This window comes from Hyaena hyaena, unplaced genomic scaffold (genome assembly GCF_003009895.1).
Source record: "Hyaena hyaena isolate Hyena2069 unplaced genomic scaffold, ASM300989v1 scaffold_841, whole genome shotgun sequence".
Classification (NCBI taxonomy): Eukaryota; Metazoa; Chordata; class Mammalia; order Carnivora; family Hyaenidae; genus Hyaena; species Hyaena hyaena.
In genome coordinates, this window is record NW_024081474.1 from 696,271 (window position 1) to 718,405 (window position 22,135).

A 22,135-nucleotide genomic window follows, 5' to 3' on the forward strand; every position below is an offset into this window, starting at 1 on the left:
TTTTCTAATAATTTTTTAAATTTATTTATTTATTTATTTATTTTTGAGAGAGTGTGTGAGAGCAAGTGAGGGAGGGGCAGAGAGAGAGGGAGACAGAATCCCAAGCAGCTCCATGCTGTCAGCACAGAGCCGGATGTGGGTTCAAACCCCTGAACTGTGATATCATGACCTGAGCTGAAATCAAGAGTTGGACACTTAACTGACTAAGCCACTCAGGCACCCCTAGTTTTCTTTTTGTTAGTTCTGTTCATTTTTATTTACTTCCATTCTTAAGTATTTTATGTATTTTTTTGGTGTCTGTTTTGAAAGATTGCTCCCTATTTTCAGGTTTGTTATTATTTATAATTAAGAAAGCTGTCAAGTTCTATATGTTCACTTTGAAAATCAGCCTCCATACTGAAGGTTCTTACTAGTTTTCAGAGTTTGTCAACTGATACTGCAGATTTTCTTGGTATGTCCCTAGAAATTTTCCTTATCCGTAGTGAAATATTGTGTATCTTTCATTGTTTTGTAGCTGTTGGATATAATTTTGAGACTGTTTAAAATATAACGGAGACATTGAGCATCCTTGTTTTATTTTGACTCTAATGTGAATCCTGCTAGTATTTTACATTCAATACACTAGCTCTTTTTTTGAGACACAGATTCTTACAGTAAGGAATTTATATTTTGGGGCATCTGGGTGACTCAGTCGGTTAGGCATCAGGCTTTGGCTTTGGTTCAGGTCATGATCTCTTGGTTTCTGGGTTCAAGCCCTGCGTCAGGCTCTGTGCTGACAGCTCAGAGCCTGGAGCCTGCCTCTGATTCTCTGTCTCCCTCTCTCTGTAGCCCTCCCCTGCTCATGTTGTCTCCCAGAAATTAAAAAAATTAGAAAAGAATTTCTATTTTCACTAAGTTTTAAAAACTAAAAGTATTTTATTTTTGTATTTATTAATGTGATGTGATATTAATGTGCTGTATTGCATTAATGTTTCTAATATCAAATCATCCTTGGGTTTCAGAAATAAATCTACTTTGCATGGGAGTTAATCTAATATACAACTATTTTTGATTTGTTAGTATTTTCTGTAAAGGCTTTACGTCATTGGTAGTGGGTTAGACAAGTCATTTTCTTTTTTGGAGGGTTGTCTTTGTCCAGTTTTGGAAACAAACTGATGCTAACTTTGAGGACTTAAATAAAAAAGCTTTTATTTTCCCACCCTGTGTTCTGGAGCAGCTTAAATAGCATTTACATGTCTTCATGAAATTTGGAAAAGTATGCACCTCTAGAACTGTCTGTGTGCTTCTTTTTGGGCGGGAGAAGGAGAGTCTGGGTAACTTCTTCAGATTTCTGTGACTTAGTATAGTCTAGTTTTCTATGTCTTACTGTGGCAAACTTGATAATTTATATTTTATTATGTAAGTGACACTGAGACTTTCTGAACTCACTGGCAGGATTTCTCTATGATGTCTGCAGTACGTGTGCTTGCAAAGTACACAGTTCTTTTTAACTTCTAGTTTGTTTACCTAAATTTATTTTTGTTTGAAGATCAAGCATTTAGGGTGTGAATTTGCTCTTAATTATAATTTACTTTGTATCCCCTTCCCCTGTAGATTTTAATATTAAGACTCCATGTTATTCTGTAGATTGCCTCTAGTTGTATGTAGTGTGGGTATCCTTTTTGGTGCAGGAATTATTTAGGAAGACATTGGTTATATTCATAATTGGTTAGATTAACTTGATTAAGATTTTTCTCATGACTTTCAAATTTTAATGAATTTTGTTCACATACTTATAAAATTTATGATTTCGAATATTTTTTTTTAGGCTTAGTATCTGGTAAGTTTTTGTTTTCATGGGCACTTGGAAAATAATATGTATTCTCTGCTGGAAATGTAATTTCATATACATTGTTAGTTTAGTGTTGTAAATTCATTTATTCAGTTTTCTGTGTCCTTATTTTTTTTTTTTTTACCCTCTCTATCTTCCTAAGACTTAAAAAATTGTCTTTCAGTTCTGTTGTGTTTTGGTCCAGGCCTCATTTGCAAAAACATATATTTTTTCTATTTATGCAACATTATTTGACACATAGTTTATAATTTTTCCATATTCATTTTGTATATACTGTTTAACAGTATAAAATAATCATACTTCAGTATCTTTAGACTTGAATTCTATTTTTAGAATGTTTTGGTTTAAATTTGCTTGATATATCTTTGTTTCTTATAAATAGAGGTTGCATTTTGTTGTTTGGCCCTTGTCTTTAACATGCTTTCAACTTAAAATCCTTTTATAATTGATACGTTGTTTTTTTTTTAATGCTTTCTAGTTTTGTGCTTCTTTATTGTTTTATCTGTTACTCTTTAAGGGACTCTGAGATATAATGCAACATTTTTTTTCATTGTGGAAATGAAAATCTAAAATATGTATATAAAGAAATAAAGCATGAGGCATATTCTGCATTGGATTTTTCTCAGTACTGTTCCATCTGCCTTAAGCTTAGTAGAGATTTTCCCAAATCTTGACAAGAAGTGGTCTCTTGTGATTTTATTTCCATATACTTGTAAGTAGTTATAGCTGTGAAATGAGCTCTTAGGAAGATGTAGTTTTTTTTAAGTGAAACTCTGTCATTAGGTTTGTGAAGTTAGTACAACAAAAGGAAATCTTGGTTCGTCTTAACATCAGTAGAAGAAGGAAGGGACTAATATTTTAGTAAACTGGAATTCAGCATCTTAAGAAACTGCAAATAGCTATTTAGTTGATGTTATCAGTTGACTTTTGAATTCACTTCAGGGATGCTACTGATGACAAAATATTTGCAGTAGACTCTTGTTCAGCTGGAAGGATTTGTTTAATTGCCATACATGATTGCAATTAGGAAGTAATATTAATTTTAATTGATTATTTTTCTTTTCTTTCTTTTTTTTTTTGATTGGGACATCCTGGTTTGGGTTTTAGTGTTGGCTTCTAAGCAAATATGTCTTCTTCTAAGCAAAATATGTCTTCTTCTTTGACAATGCCCCCAAAAGGGGCAGAATTACTATTGTTTTTGTTTCTCAAGTTGCCCTTTTCCTGGGAGTATTTTAGGTGATTCTGTTAGTTTTCTCACAAGTAAACAATCTTAATTTGTGAATTTTATTTGAGAATTTATGTCACTGTATAATAGTCATATATCTTCTGTAATCCAGTTCTTTTCTCACACACACACCCCATTACTTGAAAGGAGTTTGCTCAAATTACCACTAGATGGCAGTATTGCATTTTAGTAACTTGGAACTTGCAAGCTCCTTCCCTCCCTGGCACTTTTGCACTCTGTTTCTCACCCTACCCCCCAATCCCTCCTTCTCCCTGCTCCTCCCCTCAACCATGTCTCCCAGATATGAACATTTTTAACCACCTCTGTACCTAAACTGAACATGTGTGGAATCATGTAACAGAATAGGATTTTGGAATCTAGTCTGTAGCATCCCCACCTTGCCCCTGTTAGTTGAGCTGAGCTATATGTTGACTAAGGAAGTCTTCTTGACTCCTCAGGCTGGATGAGTCTCCTTGATAAATGTTCCTTGTAATTTTTTCCTTTGGGGTCCTCATAACAGTTTTAGGTTTTTTATAAGTGTAGCTGATTAATCTCTCCTGCCCCCTCCCCCTTGTTTATACATACCATGTGATCAGGGACAGTGTCACTGTTGCTGACTGCCGTATTTACACTATGGGATTTAATGGATGTTCAGTAAACATTTGTTAAGTGAATAAGGCAATGGATGGATGAACTATGAAGATCCCATTAGGAACATAAAGTGAACATGCACAAAATATATGTCAAGAAGATTCTAGTTTGATATATGATCATCAGCTTTTTCTGAATATTTTATTTTGAAATAATTTCAAATTCATAGAAAAGTTACACGCTTACTCCAGATGTTGAGGATCTGAAATGATGCCTCATCACCCTAGAATACTTTTAGCATACTTTCTAAAAACAGTGGGATTTTTTGGTATATAACCACCAACATCAGAAAATTATAATTGATATGTGAATTCTGTCTAATCCGTAGACTCTTTGTTTGAGTTTCACCCATTTTCTCAATAATCTCCTTAATAGCAAGAGAATTATGCTCAAACCATGTGTATTTAGTTGTCAAGTGTCTAAACTCTTTTAGTCAGGAGCAGTTTTACAGGCTTAAACATTCATGACTAAATACTTTTGAAAATTGTAGAACTCCTATTCTGTAGAGTGGTTCTCAGTTTGGAGTTTCCTCTTGTTCCTCATGATTCCATTCAAGTTAGGTATCTGTGGCAGGAATATTATAGAAGTGATATTGTACTCTGGTGACATCCCAGATTTTGTTTGTCCCATTACTAATAATTATAATTTTATCACTTGATTAAGTTGGAGTCTGCTAGGCTTTTCTGTTGTAAAGTTACTCTTTTTCTCTTTGTAATTAATAAAGTATTTTAGGTTGAGGTACTTTGAAACTATGTAAATATCTTTTTCCTTATCAAACTTTTAATATGTTAATATAAGTCCAGAATTGGTTTCCTGTTTTACTTATTAGGTTGTAATTTGTTGCTATTATTATATATTTTTATGCTCAAATTGCCCAAGATTCAACCAGTGGGATCCTTTCCCTACTGGCTTCGGTGTCCCTTTGACATATCCCAGTCATCCTGTCTGGGCATCCTTGCTTTTTTGGCATACATACTCACGGTGCATCTTGCCTTTTCCTGACCTAGCCTGGTATCCGTCATTTCTTGGAAGAGCCCTGGTTTGTTTTAGTGATGAATGGTTTAAAAACCAGGGTCTGTATGCATAGTGTGCACATTGTTATTGGACCTCTAAGTAGACAGAGCTGAGAACTGTATGTTTGTGTAGACAAATATTTATATAGAAGTTTTCGTTTGTAGTGGTTTCTCTATATGTATGTATGTGTTTATGTTTGTGTGTATGTGTTATGTGCACACACACTCCCACACAATCTCTAGGAGGTCACACTGATGCCTTCAATTCCACAGTCCTTATTCGTTTTTTTTTTTTTAACCTATATTTACAACACCCTTCTTCAACATGGAGAATGTGGGTTTCCCTTATCCTTAATATATTTAATTCCTGATTAGTTCCAGTGTATGTTACAATCTTTCTGCTGCCTTTTTGGACAGATGCCCTCCTCACTTCATTCAGAGTCTGACATCCAAGTCAGCCTTTCTTCCCACCCCCCTACATGTTGTGTCCTTCCTTGTCTGTGTTCATTTTGTTTTATTAGTATTATTTTTTTAATGTTTACTCATTTATTTTGAGAGAAAGAGAGTGCACACACGTGAGTGGGGGAGGGAAGAGTGAAAAAGAGAATCTCCAGCAGGCTTGAGTGTGGAGCCCGACCCAGGGCTCAATCTCACAACAGTGAGATCATGACCCGAGCCTGTCAAGAGTTGGATGCTTAACTGACTGAGCCATCCAATGCCCCAAGTGTTTATTTCGTTTTTAGTTTCTAGTTTTATAACATGGTGGTTAGACAGTTTTGTTGGTTAGTATTTCTCTTTTATGGAACTTCTGACATTTCCTTTTAATCTAATATGTGACCTATTTTGTGACTATTTCACATGTTCTTAGAAGGTGTATCTTAGACATTCTGTATATATATCAGGATGCAGTGTTCTGTCTTTAAGATCTGCCTCCTTAGGTTCTTTAGATCTTCTGCGTGCATTTCTTTATTTTTGTTCCTTTGGTTTGTGGTGTACCTAGAGTGACGTGTTACTCTACTATAGATAGTATGTTTCTGTCTTCTGTATTCTGTAGTTCCTGCTTTACTTAGGAGATTGGTCTTATCTGGTACATAGATACTGGTTGTTATTTATATTTTACTGTGATTGGTCACCTTTATAAAGTTCCTTTTTTGTCTCATTTATTATTTTTTGGCCTGAAATTGACTTTGATCTCAGGATTTCAACTCCTACTTTGTTTCCATTTGCCTGGTGTATGTTTGCCCATATTTATACATACAGGTAATTTAAAGTTTGTTATATTCTGTCTTTTAGTAATGCTGAAAGCCTGGGTTTTATTTGTGCTGCTTGTTGAATTTGTGTATTTACATTTTGGTGGTAAGGATGTGTGTGGAGATGCAGACTCAAGTGGCTACCATTATCTACTAGACCAACAATCTGATCTTCCTATTTTTAGTACAAATCTCTGCTGTTGTACTAGCCATATAATAAGCATGTATTTTTTTCTCCATAGAGTCACTGAGTCCAGATAAGGTGTGCAACTTGTGATAGGTGCCTTTAGGTTATTTGAGTTCCATTTTAAACTTTTCTTGTCCCCCTTCCTTGTTCAATGACGGTATTAGCTTCAACTTGAAAATTTCATGAATCTGTGGTTCATAATACATTTGATGATTGGGGACTAAAATACCTTGTCTTTTTTTTGTATCTGTACTTGTTATTGACCATTTACTTAATACGACTTTGGCCTTTACTTAGATATTATTAGAAGTCACTGCCATTGGATTTTGGCTTCACTGTGGCAATTTAATATTTTGATAGTCTGTATTCAAGTGACCAGATTGACAGTTCTTAGCATATTTTTTATATATATAAAGGTTTATCCTTTGGCTAATGACAATATCAATTACTCAAATATAGCCAAAATGTCAGGTGGAGTAGGTTGTAATATATTCAGTCTGATTCACCTCATTTGATTGGTTCTTAGTAGGGCAATCTCTTTGGTTCAGATGGTTTTTATGATAGTTAGAATTTTAAAATGTCACTCTTCCATTGTGACCAGAATTAAGTATCATTTAAAAAGTAATAGAATACATTGTCTTTTATAAAATTAGAGCACTTCAATAAATCTAATGTGCCATTGACTTCAGCTGGAACCTTACTATAGTTTACCATTATTATGTGTTTTGTGTGTCTAGAGGAGTTTGAAGTCTCCTTTTTTACCCCTTTTTTTTCTTTTTAGAGAGAGAGAGGGTGAGCTGGAAGAGGGACAGAAGAGAGAGAATCCTTTTATTTTGAGAGAGAGAGAGAGAGAGAACACTATTGGCAAAGGGGCAGAGAGAGAAGGAGACAGGAGACAGAGAGTCCCAAGGAGGTTCTGTGCTCTCAGTGCAGATCCCCATGTGGGACTTGAATCGCAAGATCATGACGTGAGCCGAAAATCAAGAGTTGGACACTTAACTGAGCCACCCAGGTGCCCCGAGAGAGTGAGTCTTAAGCAGGCTTCATGCATAGATCCTATGACCTTGGATCCTGACCTGAACCAAAATCAAGACTCAGATGTTCAACTGCCTGGAGGAGCTTCAAGTTTCAGATTAAAATGGCTCAGTGAATCCTAGGAAGAAATAAAGAAGATAGGAATCTGGTATGTGTACCAGTGAAATACCTGAGTTTCAAATATAAAGACAAAATCTTAACATACTTCCACTTTAAAAGCACCGGTTACTTAAATAATGATAATATTAACAGCAGCTAACATTTATTGAATATTTACTGTGTGCCAGCCCTTGTTCTAAGTGCTAACGCACGTGGCACTCTTAATCCATACAACAGAACCTATTTTACAGAAGAGAAAAAGAGAGCGTCAGTGCTCTAGTAATCTGCCCAGGATCATGCATTGGGTAAGTGGGGAAGTTGGAATTTAAATCCAGGTAGTGTGGTTGCAGACTGCATGCTCTTAATCCCTGTGTTGTTCTGCGCATGAGAAAGGTGGATTTGTGTCCGACTTCTCGTCTGTGGCACGGGAAGCTAGAGGACAGCCAAATGTCTTTGTGAAGTCTGTCAATTGTTTGTCACTGCCATGCACTTTACGTATGTAGAATTCAGAAAATATATTACCCCTGAAACCTCTGTGAGAAAAGTAAATGAGAAAAAGACCTCAAGATAGAAGACTTGGAATTTATAAAGTATGTTAAAAGTAAAAATGTTTAAAGGCAGTGATATAGGAGAAGTGAAAGTTAATTTACGTTGGTGGGATTGCTTAGGTATTGATACAGTATCAGAGAAATACCAGTCAATCATAACGATGAGAATGGGAAGTGAATTGAAGAGTGCAACAGAAAGCTTCCAATAATGGAGAAGGAAATGTGGAGAAATGCAACCAAACCAGTAATTATACACAGGTAAAGAAGAAGAAAAAACATGAAATAGTAGAAAGAAAATAAGATGGAAGCAATGATGTGAAATGTAGATTCTCATTAACTGTGAACTGAAATGTCCTAAAAAACTTACACAATGGTGGGGGGTGAGTGAGAAGGGTGGTAATTAAATGACAAAGAAAAATTGGAAGTGAATGACTGGGCAGAGATAAGTTAGGCAAATGCAAATAAAATACAGCAAAAGTGGTAATATTAATGTCAGAAGTGGAATTGTGCCAGTCATATGGTATTTACATTTTTAATTTTTGAAGAACCTTCCTGCCTGTTGTCTGTAAAGGTGACACCAGTTTACATTCCCATCCAGACAAAGAAAAATTCAGGATCAAAAGCACTGAATAGATACTGTGTATTTATAAGTTGCAGTTTTTAAAGATGTAGAATAATCACAAACATTTTTTAAATTGAGGTATAATTGGGCACCAGCGTGGCTCAGTCAGTTAAGCGTTTGGCTTCGGCTCAGGTCGTGATCTTGTGGTTTGTGGGTTTGAGCCCTGTGTTGGGCTCTCTGTTGATAGCTTGCTCAGAGTCTGGAGCCTGTCTTTGGATTCTGTGTCTCCCTCTCTATCTGTCCTTCTCCTGCTCACGCTGTCTCTCTCTCTCTCAAAAATAAATAAAAACATTAAAAAAATTAAAAAAAAATAAGTTGAGGTATAATTGACATATAACCTTCTGTTAGTTTCAGATGTATAACATAATGCTTCAATACTTGTATACATTGTGAAATGATCCTCTTGAGAAGTTTAGTTAACATCTGTTGCCACATACATTTTTTTTCTTATAATGAGAACTTATAAGATCTGTCTTAGCAGACACTTTCAGTTATGAAACATAGTATTTATATATTAACTATAGTCCTTAGGCTGTACATTACATCCCCAGGACTAACTTATAACTGGCAGTTTTTACCTTTCCCTCACTTTCACCCATTTAGCCACACCCACTTTTATTCCTGCCTTACCAATCTGTTCTCTGTTTCTATGAATTTTTTTCTTTTTTAGGTTCTACATGTGAAATCATATGGTATTTTGGTATTTGTCTTTGTCTGACTTACTTGACTTAGCATAATGCCCTCAAGGGGCATGCTGCAGATGGCAAGATTTTCTTTTTTATGGCTGTCCATTTTTTAATCAGATTGGTTTTTTTTATTGAGTTGTAGTTCTTCTTATATTTTAGGTATTAACCCCTTATCAAATATATGATGTGCAAATGTTTTCTCCCACTTAGTAGGTTGCATTTTCGTTGTGTCGATGATTTCCTTTGCTGTGCAGAACACAAACCTTTATACAACACAACAACAACCATAACCATAGGGCATTTGTAGAGATTGAACAAAAGCTCCAAGAAACACACTTAATTAGAAGATAGTTGTGAAAATTTAAAATACCCCTTTCAAAATTTAACATATCAAGAAGACAAAACATAAATAACGATCTAGAAAGTTTGAATAATGTAGCCAACAAGCTTGATTTTGGAATTCGTTAGGATTCCATTTTGAGAACATATTTGAAGCTGTATTGAGCCAACTGAGAGTGCGATGGGAGGTGGGAGAAACGGTGGACCTGATTGGGGTTCCAGCGTTAATGGGATGAAGGCTGAGGAGCATTTCTGGAAAGCAGCTCATCCAGGTTAGAATTGGAATTGGTGGGATCCAGAAAATAGGCCTTAAACAAATTGAAGTGGGTTCCAAGAGATAGTATGATATAATATGATTATGAAAGTGAGAAATGTTGGGCACATGTGGCAGAAGGCCTATTTATCTGGTCCAACAGAAGAACTGCAAAACAGGCATGTTACAAATGTGAGTGAAACAGTGTCACATGAGTTGGAGTGCTTGATGAAGTGTGTGAAAAATCCATTTGAACTAGACCCTGGGACTCCTTTATTTGGGTGTGTGTGGGTAACGTAGCTTGGCTTTGCAGTGAGCTGTATTTACAGAATGTGAAGATAAGTACTGTTGTTTTTCACCTTTTATGTTCTGCTTTATAGAAGGAGCACAAGAAGGCATCTTCTGTATGTTCATGAAACATTTAAAAGTTTCAACATTTTTTGTTACAGACAAAACTTATGGGTGATTAAAAAAAACTCCAAGATTTTACAGATTTCATTGTCTGTGATGTAAAATACTACTGGAAATCAACAAAAAGTTGAACAAAAAATAGGTACTTGGAAACGTAAAATTCTTCCTAAAAAAAAAAAAAACTCTGAAAATTTAAAATTGATATTACAGATCATGTAAAACCATCCTGTCCAGTATGGTAGTGACTAGCACACACATGTGGCTATCTAAATTTAAGTTAATTTAAAATGAAAAATTCTAGTTTTTGGTGGTGCTAATCTCATCCCCTGCCTTTAATAGCCACATGTGTCAGGCCGCTGGCCCCTTGGACGTTGCAGATACAGAACATTTCCATTCTGGTAGGAAGTTCAGTTGAACAGCTCTGATGTAGACAGTACTTCAAAAGAGGACACTTTATAGACTTACGGGACATAGCAAAACTGGGATCTGGAGGGAAAGCCTTTAATAACTTTCATTATTTATAATTAAAAAGACTGAAAGTAAGTGAACTAAGTACTCAAGATAGTAGAAAAACAAGAAAATAAACCAAAAAGAATAGAATGAATTTTTTAAAATGCTGAAGATAATGATAGAAATAAAATAAAACATGCCAGAATTGACTAATAAGTAGAGATTCTGGGACGTCTGGGTGGCTCAGTCAGTTAAGTGTCCGACTTTTTTATTCATCTCAGGTCATATCTCAAGGTTCCTGGGATAGAGTGTAGAGCCTTCTTGGGATCCTCTCTCTCCTCTCTGCCCCTTCTCCACTTGTATGCTTGTGTGCACTTTCTCTCTCTCAAAATAAAGAAACTTAAAAAAAATAAGTAGAGATTCTGAACAGACTATAACTTTTTAAAAGGAAATTAAAAATGTATTAGTTGCTTTATTGAGATGGTATTTAAGCTGAATTATATTTACCTTTTAAAAAATAGGTTGTATTTCTATTTATTCCAATCAATAATGGATAGCTTCTCAGTGTATGTTTCTGAAGTTAGTATTAGTTTCAGATACTTGGTAAAGACAATTTTTGAAAAAAGGACCAGTTTTTAGATAGAAAAACTGATTTTTCTCATGTTTGTTTATTTTTGAGAAAAACAGAGCATGAACAGGGGAGGGGCACAGAAACAGCCATAAGATTGGAACCAGGCTCCAGGTTCTGAGATGCAAACACAGAGCTCGAAATAAGACTCAAACCCATAAACACTGAGATCACAACCTGAGCCGAAGTCAGACACTGAACTGACTGAGCTACCCAGGCACCCCTAGAAAGAAAATTTCTAAATGAGATTTTAGCTAATATAATTACATACTAGTAAAAGAATAGCATTTTTCTTGGAATGCAAAGATAACCATAGGAAACCTATCAACATAATTTATTGCATCAACAGATTAAAGGAGCCAGGCGATTCTCTTAGTGGATGCTGAAAAGGCATTTGATAAAATAAATCAAAACACTTAAGTGTAATCAGAATTATGAAAGAAACAACTCCACTTATGGGAGTAATCTTAGCACCTGCCACAGAGGGTTATTGTGAAGATTTAACGAATTAACACACTGTAAAAATACATAGAGCAGTATCTAGCACATAGAGATTATTCAGTGTTACCATTTTTTTAATTAAACATGATACAGTTGATATGCAAAAAAATAGCAAATATTGCATCAAATGGCAAAACATTTTGATTAAAATTATGAACAAGACAGAATTATGTTCTTCTATATGCAGACTCACTTTTGAAGTTGTGTCAGCTTTCTAACACAATGAAAGTAGAAAATGAAGTGACTGATACAAATACTAAAAGAGGCGGTAAAATACTTTAAGTTACAAATTATATGGTTTATGTACTTACAAAACCCAAGAGACTATGAAACACTAAAATACTCATAGTTAAGTTTAACAAATTGGTTCTGTAGCAGGAAAATGAAGAAAATGATTCTATCTTTAAGTTAGAAATAAGGTAAGTCAAATCAGATTATCAGTAAACTTGTCAACATTTCTAAAATTGACATCTGAATTTCATTAATTCTAGTTAGAAGCCTAGTCACAATTTTATAAAATTGGATAATATTAAAGTTTATATGTAGAGTATATTTCTGAAACTACCCAAGGAAATATGCTATATATTTCATCCTATTTTTGTTAATAGTCCTGTCACCTTATCCTTCCTATAAGCACATATTTGTATGCAGAAGTTTGATGAAGAAAACAGTCTTAACATTTTGGTGGCATTTCCCCCTTAACTTCAGTTTAAATAGGGATCCCTGGAGAGTTAGAACTATGATCATATACTGTTTATTTGTATATTTTTGGCTCTTTCTCTTGTTCTAAGGAATACATTTTACTTACTATTTTAGATCTAATATAGAAAAGGTAATAGAAAACAGTTTAATGACTTTTCACTCACTAAATTGCAATCTGATTTTAGGTAAATTGGGATTAAAAGCATATCATTGACTGATTTAGGAGATTTTAAAGAAATATCTCATTTTTTAATACATACTAAAAACTGAAATGTATTTTCTTTTAGCTTTCCTGAACATTTGGTGCTTTCTATAATGGCATGATTAATTTTTAACTCAGAAGGTCTGAAAAGAATTTTTTTCTTTTTTGTTTCGTTCTCCTCTTCCTCTTCCTCCTCTTCCTCTTCCTCCTCCCCTTTCCTCCTCCTCTTCTTTCTTCTTCTCCTTCTCCTTCTCCTTCTCCTTCTTCTTCTTTTATCTCTCTGTCAAAGGTATGCAGCCACTCATGTATTCGGTTCAGGAAGCATTAAATGCAAGACCGTGGTGGATTCGTGTGGGAACCGACATTTGTTATTATAAGTAAGTATTCTAAGAATATTGACATCAGCTGACAGAGGGGATCTTAACTTCATTCTGTTTCAATTTAAAGATTAGAAACTCAGGTCATTATTGCATTATTTAAACTATGGTAATATGCTTTACTATTATCTCTAACAGGGTCCTTTAAAATTTGAGATTCTTTGAGGTGGTATATTTAGTAGAAATAAAATATGTCTTGTAGACAGACTGACTTAATCCAAATCTTGTCTCCACCATGTAGATAGCTATGTGTCCTCAATTTATTTAGCTTTAAAACTCTGGAAACTTCATTGAATAAAACTGAAATTAGAAATTCTAGGAAATAATTTGCAGTGGCTTTTTGTTGTTCTGATGATATTAAGTATAATTCTTTTCTGCATACGAATATTTATCTCATCTTATTTTCCAGAATATTTTACCTGGAAGTATACTCCATAGTTCCCTTACATCAGTTTATACAGTTCAGTTTGACCTCAAATAAGTTATCTACTTATCAAGTTAGAAATCAGTGCTCGAAATCACTTCTGCTTCAGTGGAATGATTGGATTATTCTTCAGCTTCGCCTCTAAATTATCTGGGATTATCGTATACCTTGCTTCTCATTCTTACTCTGTTTCTGCATGTAATATGTTTCTAGATAACTTCCTCCACCGAATGCATTTGAAATCCCTGTGTTTTTTCTGTTATTAATCTTAATCCTGACATTTTTGTTTAGTGGATTTTGAGTTTTTATATTGGGTTTGTCTAGAACTAATATTCCTTCTTTTTCAATCAGAAGACTTCTGAACCTAGGTATTGGAAAAACCTAGATCTGAAGTGCCATTACTTTCTGAGAAACACAGTGTTCCTTGGAATTCATCTCTGTAGGATGTCCCCCCTACTTGTATTAGCAAAATAAATAAGGGGCGCCTGGGTGGCTCAGTCAGTTAAGTGTCCGACTTCGGCTCAGGTCATGATCTCACAGTTTGTGGGTTTGAGACCCGCGTCAGGCTCTGTGTTGACAGCTCAGAGCCTGGAGCCTGCTTCAGATTCTGTGTCTCCCTCTCTCTCTGACCCTCCCCTGCTCACACTGTCTCTCTCTCTCTCAGAAATAAATAGAACATTGAAAAGTTTAAAAAAAATAGTAAATGAGGAATAGAAATATAAGATTATAGGCATTTCATCTATATGTGTATAAATTTCATATTTTACTGGTAGGCTCACATAGATACTCTTATTTACCTCTTTCTCATAAAATTGGAATAGAAATCATCAATCAGTAAATGCTTTTCTTTTTCACATTATTGGGTGAATGGTTGTAACATGACAGGTATTGGTTCTGTTCTGTGTAAGGGGAAGGGCAAGGATTTTTCATTTGTTTAGTTTTAGTTTTTTCTTTTGGCTACTTCCAGATCAGGAACTGGAACCCAGGTCATTTCAACAGATGTTTACTGTTTTCTGTGCAACAGCGCTACTAGCTTTCCTGAAGCCTGAAATCCAGATAGTGAAGATAAAATCTACTGTTTTTGCATGTGTCTTAACTTTTTATGTCAGCCCAGTCCTCAGATGCTTGTTTGTTTCATTTGCCAAATGAGATTAAAACGACTTCTACCCATATATGAGAATGTAACTTATAAACTTTCATGTAGCTCTAATGTGGTGTTATCAATACCTCTCTGATTAGATGTTAAACTTTTTGGGGAAAAAGAGTTGGCAAGGACTAGCTCTGGAACTTATTTTGTGTTATCACCAGCCCATAGCACCTTGCCATGGAGTATTCAAGACATAGTGGCTAAGTTAATGAAGACTAGACCAGTTTGAAAATACCATTCATGTTTAAGTGTGTGCAAGTAATTCTATTTATTGGTCATGGATTTTCTTCAGTTCATGACTTAAGTAATACAAGTTGATGTGAAATTTTTGAAATAAGGTTGATAGACAATCTTTAGGCCATCAAATGTCAGTGATACTTAAAGTCTGGAAATTAATGTGTAGTTTTAAAAACTTTTTATTAGTACTTCCAGATATTATGTTTATCCATAAATACTTCAAAGATCTTTGTCTTCTAGAGATTAAAAAAATTTTTTAATGTTTATTTTTGAGGGGGCCAGGGGCAGAGAGAGAGAGATTGAGAGGGAGACAGAATCTGAAGCAGGCTCCAGGCTCTGGGCTGACAGCTCAAGGTGTTGGCCTTTAACGCATGAACCATGAGATCATGACCTGAGCCAAAGTCAGACGCTAAATCCAACTGAGCCACCCATGTGCCCCAGATATTTTTTTTTTTAATGTTTCTTTATTTTAGAGAGAGAGAAAGAGCATGAGTGCAAGCAGGGGAAAGGAGAGGGGGGAGGGGGTCTAAGCGGGCTCTGAGCTGATAGCAGAGGGCCTGGTATAGGGCTTAAACTCCGGAACAGTGAGAACATGACCTGAGCCGAGGTCAAATGCTTAACCAACTGAGCCACCCAGGTGCCCCATGTCTTTTAGAGATTTTTTTTGAAGGCAGTCTAACTATAATGCTATTATCACACTTAAGAAGATTCCTTAATACAATAAATACTCAGTCGTTGTTCAGACTTCCCCAGTTGTCTCATAAGTATTGTTTTACAGTTGGTTTGTTTCAACAGTAGTTTTCCCTTTTTTTCCTATTATTTCTCCTTTATTTGTTGAAGAAACTGGGTCAACTGTCATGCCAGATTATCCACTTTGGGGTTTTGCCAATTGCATGCCTGTGGTGATAATGAATTCTTCTATCTCACCAATTTCCTATAAACTAATAGTTAGATCTAGAAGCTTGATCAACTTCAGGTTTGATTTTGGGCAAGATTACTTCATAGATGGTGCAGTGAATTCCTGTTGCATTACATCAGGAAACATGTCACACGTCTGGTTATTTCTTTTTTTGTAGCCTTAAGATTGATAGTGAATTTAGGTATTGTTCCCCTGATCCATCCACTTTAAAGATGCTCATTAGCCTTCCATCTAATGGTGGTAGCCAGTCATTGATGATAATTGGCCAAGATCCAGTCATGTGCATGGCTAATAAGGAATTACATTCTAAACTTTTTTATTGACAAGGAGTCTCAACTCCATTTGATGGTAAATTCAGAAGTGAAAAATGATTTTGGCTGATAGCAATTATCTGATTCATTAGTACCAAGTCTAACTTTTATAGAATATTTAAGCTAAACTTTATTTATAAACTGCGTATCCCTCCCCTCCCCCCACCTTACCCTAGCCAAAGTTCTGTTTTAGAAAGAAGCAAGGAGATTCATAACTTTTGTGGTCAAGAAATAAACAGGTTTTGTGCTTTTCTATTGCAGAAATCACTTCTCAAGAAGTTCAGTTGCTGCAGGTGGGCAAAAGGGAAAATCCTACTATACAATTACATTCACTGTCAATTTTCCACATAAAGATGATGTTTGCTACTTTGCTTATCACTATCCATACACATATTCAACTTTACAGGTGAGAACTCATTAAGTTATATTATGATTGTTATTGTGTTGTATGCATATATGTCAGATAATTGGGAGGAAAAGGTTTTAATTAAATATCTTAATAAAATGAAAAGATCCAGTGCTGAATATTTTAGAAAATAACACCATATTTGTTGAAAACATTGAAGGGACTAAAATGGGAATGTAGTCTTTATTTAATAGAAATACTAAGGAAATTTGAAATGATTTTACTCTCCACCTTTGTATAGAAATCTTTAGTTCTCTAAGATTCCATGGTTTACACATGTTAACTAGGCAAGACTTCGACTTGTTTAATGAGAGGCATTGAATCTGATAGAAAATCTAACAGTAGAAAAATTTGTAAGTTTTTCTGTGGGGAATTAATTTATTTTAGTGATTTGGTGTGGAGTTCTAGATCTAGATTCTTTAGAATTTAGGATGTAAAAGTTGTTTTGTGGGTTCTTTTGAGATGTTTGAGTACTTGCATTGTAAAACAAAACTAAAAAATTAATCAAGTAATTACTGTGGTAGATTTTTTTTCTCAGTACAGAAAGTCTGTTGTAATGATTATGGATCATAGAGATATGATCAGCTTACTCAGAAAGAAATTGGAACACTATGATTAGAAATAAGCTTCCAAATTATTAGGGGGAAGGGAGAGAGAAACATACTTCAGTAACAGAAGAGATAGCGAGGCTGAGAACACTGAGTGTGGCTGACCTTATTTTAATAAAAGTTACAACTTATAATAAAGGTATTATCAGTTATCTTTCTGTGTGGAATAACATAGCATCAAAATATATAGTGCTGTTATACACAGGGTTATATATTATTGTGTTTTATTGATGTTACCTTATTAGTATGTTTTAAATTCCCCTCCTTTTTTCCAAAGCCACTACCACAACCTTTCCAGGCATTATTGCTGTCTCTCATCTGGACTTCTGCCACGTCTTCTAACTGGTGTTCTCGAATTCACTTCTATCCCCTTTCCTCCTTTTCCCACACTGGAGCAGGAGGGCTTCTTGATGGGAGGATCTGATCCCATAAATCTCCTGCTTAAAGCTTCTTAGTGATTTCTCTTGCCATTTTTATGAAGTCTGAGATTCTTACCATGGTTCATTTCATAATTTCCCTACTATTTTTAATAATTTTTGTCATATCCTCATACTGTATGAACCATTACTTAATATTTTTCTTTAGGTGGATGTAAAATAACTCTCTAAAGTTTATCCTCATCCTAGGTTAATATCCATGATACTAATTCACAGTAAAAAATATACCTGTTCATTTTTCAAAAGGTTATGCACATATCACTTCATTATCTCAATTACCAGCCATACGTATATATACTGTTCCTTGTAAAAGAATGGCCTGTGAGGCCCTTCAGTCTGTGTTAAGTCTCTGTTTCTCACTCTTCCCAGTCTGGCTGCAGTGAATCTTTGTCAGTTCTTTAAGATGCCCTTCCTCTTTCTTACATCATGGTCTTCCTGTATACCTTCCTCTTGCCGGCCACACTCCCCTCTGCCCTCCTCGCTCATACTCTGGATCTTGGTTTGAGCATAATTTCCTTTAAGAGACTTTTCCTCACTGTTGAGATCAGCTAGGCTCCCCACTCCTGATGATGGGCTCTCACAGCACTCTGTATTTCTCCAGAGGTAGGGCATATTCATTCACTATCACATCCTCTGGCACAGTATCCCTCACAGAAATAGTGGGCACATAGTAAATTGTGATTATGCGAATGAACACAGGCAAAAGTTTGGAAACCAGGTATCTTTAAAAAAAAGGGATTGAACAGTTCATTTGTGGTATAACCATATATTAAAATCATTAAAATTTGTATTTTCAAAAGACATATTTCATGTATTGAATGATCTGATATGGTGTTGGTAATTAGGAGTATATGTGTGTGTGTAAACTATTAAGTGATAAAACCAAGTTACATTGGCATTTGTTAGCAGTATTCTAGGTGATGCAGTTATGGGTGTTTAAAATTTTTACTTTGTACTTTCTATGTCTTCTAGACATTTTACATTGAACCTGTATTAATCTTGAAATCAGGAGAAGTTGTTAAAAAGATTTGTGCTACATACTCCATTCTGCTGGTCTACAGTCACTTATCATTTCAAAATTCAAAAGGCTTTGAAAACCAAAAGCTTTTTCCTAGCCCATTTGGCAGCAAAGCCTGGCCTGAATTGATGTGAGCTTATTTAGAATATTGATTCCACTTTGAGTGACTCCTCACATGTTTTGCTGAAGAAATAATGATGTGCTTATTACAGGCTGCTACGGCCACCCCCATTGGGGGTTTGCAGAATTAATGGTGTATGCATTGTAGCTATGCCCTTTCTCAACTGCCCCAAATAACTGATGTTTGAACTACATCTGGCTCCCTGAGGGCTTTAGAGAAAGGATTAGGAATCTGATTCACTTTTAGTTATGTGGAGATCTGGATGCATTTATTTCTATTTATCCTAGGGAGTTTTTAAATGATTGTATACTTTGCTTTTAAATTTTTATCAAGATGCATCTTCAAAAATTGGAATCAGCACACAATCCTCAGCAAATCTATTTTCGAAAAGATGTGTTATGTGAAACCCTGTCTGGAAACACCTGTCCCTTGGTGACTATAACAGCAATGCCAGAGTCTAATTATTATGAACATATCTGTCAATTCAGTAAGTCTTGTCTTCTTCACTCAAAATACCAATTATTCTTATTTTCCTTTGCTTCATATATGTTTTGTAAGGGCAGCAGGACTAGGACAGGCATCAGAAGTCTGGGGTTCTGATCTCAGTCCTATTACTGCCCAGCCCGTGGTCTACTCATGGGCCTCAGTTTCCTCATCTCAAAAACGAGGGAGCTGTATGAAATCTCTGAAGTTTCTTTTGATACGAATATTCTGTAGTTCTTATCTTTGATGTATAATGCAACAAAATGTATTAAGAGTTCATGTAATAATACCATTAATTTAAAAATTACAACTAATTTTATTTATAAATCAAGCTACCAGAAACCTATCATGTGCTTTGATGCTAGTGCACCGAATAGCTAGTTGTTTTTTCCTGACATTTTTATATTTAAAATTGCCTCAAATGTACAGCTGTGATAAAAAAAAAATAAGAAAGTGCTCTAATTTTGATAGGAAGGTGAGGTGTTTTCAGGAAAGAGAAAGAGTTTGCTATGTCTGAAAATGAGCTGATGAGCAGAGTGGTCACATTGTAGATCCCTGTATCTAGAAGCATAGTGACAATACTTTTCTTTGTTCATCTCTGAACAGACACACCTTCTGTTATCTGTGCTTATCACAGCAGCTGTGAAACAGGGGTAAAGTGACATTTTCCTGTTTTCCCATGACTTCATGAAAAATAAATTTATGTTTAAAACCTCCCCAATACTTGTTCTTTATAAAAGCACGATTATATAAAAGAACTAATTTTATATGTTAGATTAATCATTAGAAAATAAATAAGTGACTCAAATACTATTTATTGTGTTGCATTCATATTACAAACTCCTTTAAGACATGACTTCTATAGGTTTTGTATATCTGTTTTCTCTGTAGGGCCTAGTACAGTGCTTGGATACAGTAGGTGCACAGTGAGTTTTAGTGTGAATTTATATCGGAACTCACAATTGGGTAGAAATACCTCTAAATCCCCAAAGTCAAATATTACACAGACTCTTAATAGCTGTTCATTTTAATTTGAGATTTTATGTGTACTTTAGGAAATCGCCCTTACGTTTTCTTGTCTGCTCGGGTACATCCTGGAGAAACTAACGCAAGTTGGGTAATGAAAGGAACATTGGAGTATCTCATGAGTAATAACCCTACTGCTCAGAGCTTACGAGAATCCTATATTTTTAAAATTGTCCCTATGCTAAATCCAGATGGTGTCGTCAATGGAAAGTAAGTTAAGCAATTGTTATAGAAATATTATAGGTTATGTGGCTGTCCTGTATAAACTTGTCAAAATAATAGCATCCAGGTTAACTTGGAAAACAAACTGAGTGATGTTTCTAGAACAAAGAAATTTTTGGTGGGGAATTCATCTAAGAGGAATTTTTAAATGAAAATACATTTTGTGTATCAGTATGACATTTTGAGAAATTTTGTATTTATTCCATGAGAGTATGATTTCATAAGATGCATGTCTTGCTTGAACTGTTTTAGAAACATCACAGTGTCAGGATATGAGAAAGGTTTTTAACATATCCTCTTATATTCCTTTTTGTTTGTCAATGGCATGATATTGGGCTGTTCTAAGATTTGGAATCTTCTGGGATCTTTTTCCACTGATAGGGAAGGAATATTGGCTCTGTCTGCTGACATCCTCCTGATAGGCAGAGGTGTAATTTTGACAGAAAGAATTCTTTAGGCTGGAAATAATGGAAGATAATTTTTTTTAGGTGGGGATGGCCTATAGTCAGTGCAGTTTAATTTTGGTGGGAATTAGAAAACTCTATTTCTGAAAGATGGAAATTTGGTCTTGCTGTCATGAGCATCTCCAAGGCTGAGGATACCATATTTTATTTACTCAATAAATATAGCATGAATATTTCTCATATTGTAGGAAATTTTTGAATAAAAAAACTAGAATAATTTCTTTTTCGGTAGTATGTTATGGAATTAAAATGGCACTTTATGTCTAGTTTTAATTCAGAAACATATTGACCAGTTAGAATTCTGTTTATATTTCTGTTATCACCTTCTGATAGTTTGCTTAAATTTTTGCTCAGTTGCTTTAATACTTAATGCCTGCAATTAAGTGAGAAAGTATTTGAATTTTTACAAGAATGTAGACTTTTGGGGCACCTGGGTGGCTCAGTCAGCTGAGTGGCTGACTCTTGATTTCAGCTCAGGTCATGATACCAGGGTTGTGAGATCAAGCCCCATGCTGGGCTCTGCACTGAGCATGGAGCCTGCTTGGATTCTCTCTCTCTCTCCCTCTGGCTCTCTCTCTCTTTCTCTCTCAAATAAAAATAATAATAATAAAATAATGTAGACTTTTCATATATTTACCTTTCTTAGGAAGGCCCAGCCCAGATAGTGCTTTTACATAAAAACTAATACAATTGAAGTACAGGATGTTAGTATATAACAAATGATTATTATGAAATCAGAATGGAAAATAAGACCATTAATAAATTTTAGAGAGTCTGGAGTAAGACCCCAGAATTGGGAATTAATTTTTTTCTATAGCTTGAAAATATTGACCTAAAAATGTGAAAGCTTGCCCCAGTTAAATGAATATAACACAAGACTTTGCAAAAAGCAAATACTTAATAAGTGTTTAGTTAGTGGCTAGTTTATTTACTAGAGATATTTACTGGAATAGAATCACAAAATTAAATATATGTAAGAGTTTATCAGTACTAATGTTTATGTTTATATATATGTAGTCACCGCTGTTCTTTAAGTGGAGAGGATCTGAATAGACAGTGGCAAAGTCCAAATCCAGATTTACATCCTACGATTTACCATGCTAAGGGACTGCTACAGTACCTGGCTGCTGTGAAGCATTTACCACTGGTAAGTATTGGTACTTTGTCTAGTCAAAGAAATGATTTTGTTAGTTGACAAAATTTAACTCAGTATAATCTGGTTATAGAAGCTAAGTGTATTTAGAAACAATTTTTTAAAAAGTATCTTCTTCTGTTATCAATTACTTGAATAGTATAATGACA

The 22,135-nt window shown here is 35.0% G+C and overlaps 1 protein-coding gene across 3 annotated transcripts in view; it reads left to right on the forward strand.

Moving 5' to 3' along the window:
• Positions 1-22,135, forward strand: part of AGTPBP1 (ATP/GTP binding protein 1) — a 157,325-nt gene that overhangs the window by 109,216 nt on the left and 25,974 nt on the right. For all 3 annotated transcript variants that reach the window (XM_039219812.1, XM_039219813.1, XM_039219814.1), the window contains 5 exons: positions 12,923-13,010; positions 16,310-16,454; positions 18,972-19,125; positions 20,177-20,357; positions 21,851-21,980. In XM_039219812.1, coding sequence (XP_039075743.1) covers positions 12,923-13,010; positions 16,310-16,454; positions 18,972-19,125; positions 20,177-20,357; positions 21,851-21,980 — 698 coding nt within the window. The remainder of the gene's footprint in view (positions 1-12,922; positions 13,011-16,309; positions 16,455-18,971; positions 19,126-20,176; positions 20,358-21,850; positions 21,981-22,135) is intronic.